This window comes from Alexandromys fortis, unplaced genomic scaffold (genome assembly GCF_014885135.2).
Source record: "Alexandromys fortis isolate MF-2015 unplaced genomic scaffold, M_Fortis_MF-2015_v1.1 scaffold_352, whole genome shotgun sequence".
Lineage (NCBI taxonomy): Eukaryota > Metazoa > Chordata > Mammalia > Rodentia > Cricetidae > Alexandromys > Alexandromys fortis.
In genome coordinates, this window is record NW_026068237.1 from 168,546 (window position 1) to 172,426 (window position 3,881).

The window sequence follows — 3,881 nt, forward strand, 5'->3', positions numbered from 1 at the left end:
AAGCCACGCCCACTCCCCCCATCTGCTGAGGCAAGATGATCTTCAGCTTCCAGCCTGAATCCTTTCCTCCTTTCCTTTTTCATCTCCCTCTCGAATTCTGCCTCTCCCCACTTCTGTCTCTCCCTTCTCTCCCTCTCTCTCTCTCTGCTTCTCTGCTCTTCTCCTTCTCCCCCTTCCCTTCCATAACTAAATAAATATCCAACCTCATTCTGCATGGAATGCCTATCCATGTCTCTGTGTCTTGCTGGCTGCGTGTCTCCCTGCCTGGGACCAGCCGCCTTCGGAGACCTGCAGTGCAGTCTCACGGTGTGCCCATCCGTCTGTCTCTCCTCATGGCCTGCTGCTGCCGCTCGGGGACCTGCAGCATTTTACTTTTACCATTATAAAAACTCTCAAATCTTATATCATTTTAAATGTTTTAAAACTTATTATTACTGTGTAGGTACAATGTGTATGTGTTTGCCTGTGTAGGGAGTGTCTGTTCATGCAGGACCAGAGAGCAATTCAACTTTGTGCAATTAAGCCTTGACATCCTAAATTCAATCCCTAGGAACCACACAAAGATAGAAGATGAGAACCAATTGCATCTTTGTGTGGTTCCTAGGGATTGAATTTAGGATGTCAAGGCTTTATCCATGATAGGTATTATTGCTTGCACACAAATATTTGACATTAAAGGAAGGACAGGTGGGATGCAGCTCAGAATACTCACTCAAGTATTTGAGCCCAGGAATTTAAAAATTTACAGTGTAATATAGTGAGATGCTATCTCAAAACAAGGCCTTGTGGGAGCTGGAAAAAATGGTTCAGATGTTAAGAGCACTTGCAGAAGACTTGGGTTCAGCTTCCAGCACCCATATGGTGGTTCACAACCATCTGTAAGCCCAGCTCCAAAGAACCTGACACCCTGTACATATACTCGTACACATTAACATTAAATAAATAAATCTAAAGTTTTAAAAGCTTTTTGATTTTGTTTATCATTGTTGGATTGATTTTATTCTACTGCTTAAAGGGTAGGAATTATGCCTTATTCCTCTCTGTATTAGCTAAAGTCAAATATGATGTACTTAGCAGACATTTGCCTATTTCCTCATTTCAGAGTCATAAACGCGGGGAAAGGGCTAAGACCAAAGGAGAAGACATGTCTTTTGATTACTGCTTTTAGGTTAACCATTGATTTTAAGGTTGGGGAACTTGCCCAGGCTAGATTAGTCTGGTTAATCAGCACATGGGAGGCAGAAGCAGGTGGATTTAGCAGAAGTTGGAGGCTAGTCTGGCATAAATTTTGAGTACCAAGCCAACCAGAGATGCACAGTAAAATTATGTCTCAAAAACAAACAAGTAAGGAGGGCCAGGCGGTGGTGGCGCACGCCTTTAGTTCCAGGAGGCAGAGGCGGGCAGATATCCGTGAATTCAGTCACATAACCAACCATCCTAGATATCAGTACTCATGCTTTGATTACTCTTCAATATCCTAAGAAGGATCAAGAAAGTTGTGAAGTCAAGTCACAATGCAGGCAGCATTTTAAAAGTAAACTGCACGCAAAAAAGGAACCGAAAGGCAGTGTCAGCGTTCACTGTCAGCTGCTCCACTTCCTTAACAAAGCCAAATCAGAGACTGCTCACCAAACTTTCTGTAGTCTTGTTTCTTCATTTAATGTGTGGGTGGGGGGGGGGTTGTCTGCACGTGTGTCCTGTGCTCAACAAGGCCAGAAGACGGTGTTGGATTCCCAGGACGGGAGTGAGATGGCTGTGAGCCACCGTGTGGGTAGTGGAATCAAACCCAGAAGAGAAGAAGCCAGTGCACTTAACCACTGCACCATCTCCCCAGCTCACTTTTCCTGTCCTTAAGCTTAAATATGATTCTGGTTTCCTAACTACTACTGGGGACAAAACTCAATCTACCTTTTTTTTTGTTGAGTCTTTACCCTCAGTCATATCTGTAATTAATCTCGAGTCCTTCATGAAGCCTGCTCAGGGAAGCAGACCTGCTCAGGGAAGCAGACTAGCTGATCCCGGAAAAACTGTTCTTGGGTCAGGAATCAGGAGAAGAGCACATGACTGTCATCTGCCTAGTCAGCAGCAGATTCTTTGATGCATGGAAGTTGAGAGCCTTAAAATTCCTTTATAGACTTTCCTCAAATATTCTCACATAGTGAAGACTATGAAATTAAAATATGCCTTAAAGCTAGGTGTGACACCACATGCTTTTAATCCCAGCATTCAGGAGGCAGACAGGCAGATCCTTGTGAGTTCAGGGCCAGCTTGGTCTACAGAAAGAATTCCAAGGCAGCCAGGGCTTCACAGTGAGACCGTCTCAAATAAATAAACAAACCTTAAAGATATTCAAAAGGCCCCATATACAGACACACACAAAACAGGTTTTGGCTGAAAATCAGGTCAACGGCAGCAGTGGTTGTAAATGTTTGGGGAGAAATATGAAAGAATGGAAACATTTTTCTAGTCAAAATGGTAACTTCAGGTTCACTGAGAGAACCTGTCTCAAAAAATAAGGTGGAAGGCTACAGAGATCACCTGATAGTGAACCTCTGTCCTCTACAAACATGTTCACAGAATGCATACACCACACATAACGTGACGTGTACACATGTGTGTGTGCATGCATGCATGTGTGCACATATAAGTAAAACCAAAAGAGAGCTAGTCATTTTACAGTCATTTCTGTATTGAATTCCAGTATAGCAGGTCAATCACTATTGTGACCGCTCAGCATCTGATAGGATGATGGGCATGTTGATGCATCTGTCTTTTCTTGAGTAGGTTCATCACTATGCAGAAAACTTGTACAGTACATGTTCAAAGAGGGGCTCTGCAAAGATGTGAGCTTTGCAGTTACCAAGACTGAAGGGAGTCGAGAGGTCCACTAAGACAATGGAAGGATGAACAACACTAAGTTAATTGTTAAAGGCGGGGAACCTCCCTTTTAAAACGTCTGTCCTGAGACAGCACACGAAACTGGATGCAGTCTCTCCCGCTGGCTTTAAGCCTTGGGGCTTACAAAACGTGATTTCGCAGGCACTTCCTGAGCAATCAGTATCGTCGCGGAGTAAAAGTTCCGAGTGCCAGAGTGAAATGGACAACATAAGCAGTTCTGTCAGGACTTAGATTTCAGTAAGAAGAAGGAAATAAAGCAGTCTATTCTGCCTGGGGCTGTGAAGGCAGAGAACCACCGAAAAGGTAACGTCCGCGGTAGGCTTTGGAGGAAGCTGACCCTCCAGCTCCTGGTTCAAAGTGTCACCACCTGGTTCACTGGAAAGAGAAAGTTTCTTGAGTTTACAACTCATATTTATAGGAGCTGAGTCCTATAAAAGCCCCGAGGCAGGCAGTCTTCTCGGCAATCATCTCCATTTCACTGGAGATACTGTGATTCATAAAGCAAAAGGGTGTCAAGGGAGATGCCAGGTCCTGAACCAAATCTGACACCAGAGTGCGGCCAGGTCTGGACCCGGAAGAGATGGACCCCTGCAGCCACCCACGGTCTCTCGGCCCTGCGCTCCGGCCCCGACTTCTCAACCACTCACCCGCCGCTTGGCGAGAGGAAGTCGGTGTCATCCTCGTCCCCAGCCCCGAACATCACGTCGGCTTTTGCTCGAGTGAAGGGAGGAAGCCGGATGTTCCCAGGGCCTGTCACAACTGATGTCGTAAATTGCCGCAGCGGCGAGCTGCTTTCCGGCAGGAAAACTCTCTGGTTGTAGCTGGGCCCAGAGGAGACCCGGCGGTGGAGAAGGTGGAGCAAAGGCAAATGAGACGGTGAGCGCCTGGTGACGCGAAGCCTCGCCAGCCCCCGAGAGGGTGGAGCTCCTGGGCGCGGAGGGAGGATTGGTCAGATAACCCAGGGGGCGGGTCCAGGGCGGGAA

At 46.4% G+C, this 3,881-nt stretch overlaps 1 protein-coding gene across 4 annotated transcripts in view; it reads right to left on the bottom strand.

The window, feature by feature from the left end:
* The window catches only part of Fkbp15 (FKBP prolyl isomerase family member 15), a 75,695-nt gene extending 71,992 nt beyond the window's left edge, over positions 1 to 3,703 (bottom strand). For all 4 annotated transcript variants that reach the window (XM_050131010.1, XM_050131008.1, XM_050131009.1 and 1 more), the window contains exon 1: positions 3,546 to 3,703. In XM_050131010.1, the coding sequence (XP_049986967.1) occupies positions 3,546 to 3,598 (53 nt within the window). In that variant the 5' untranslated portion in view covers positions 3,599 to 3,703. The remainder of the gene's footprint in view (positions 1 to 3,545) is intronic.
* Positions 3,704 to 3,881: the final 178 nt, after the last annotated feature.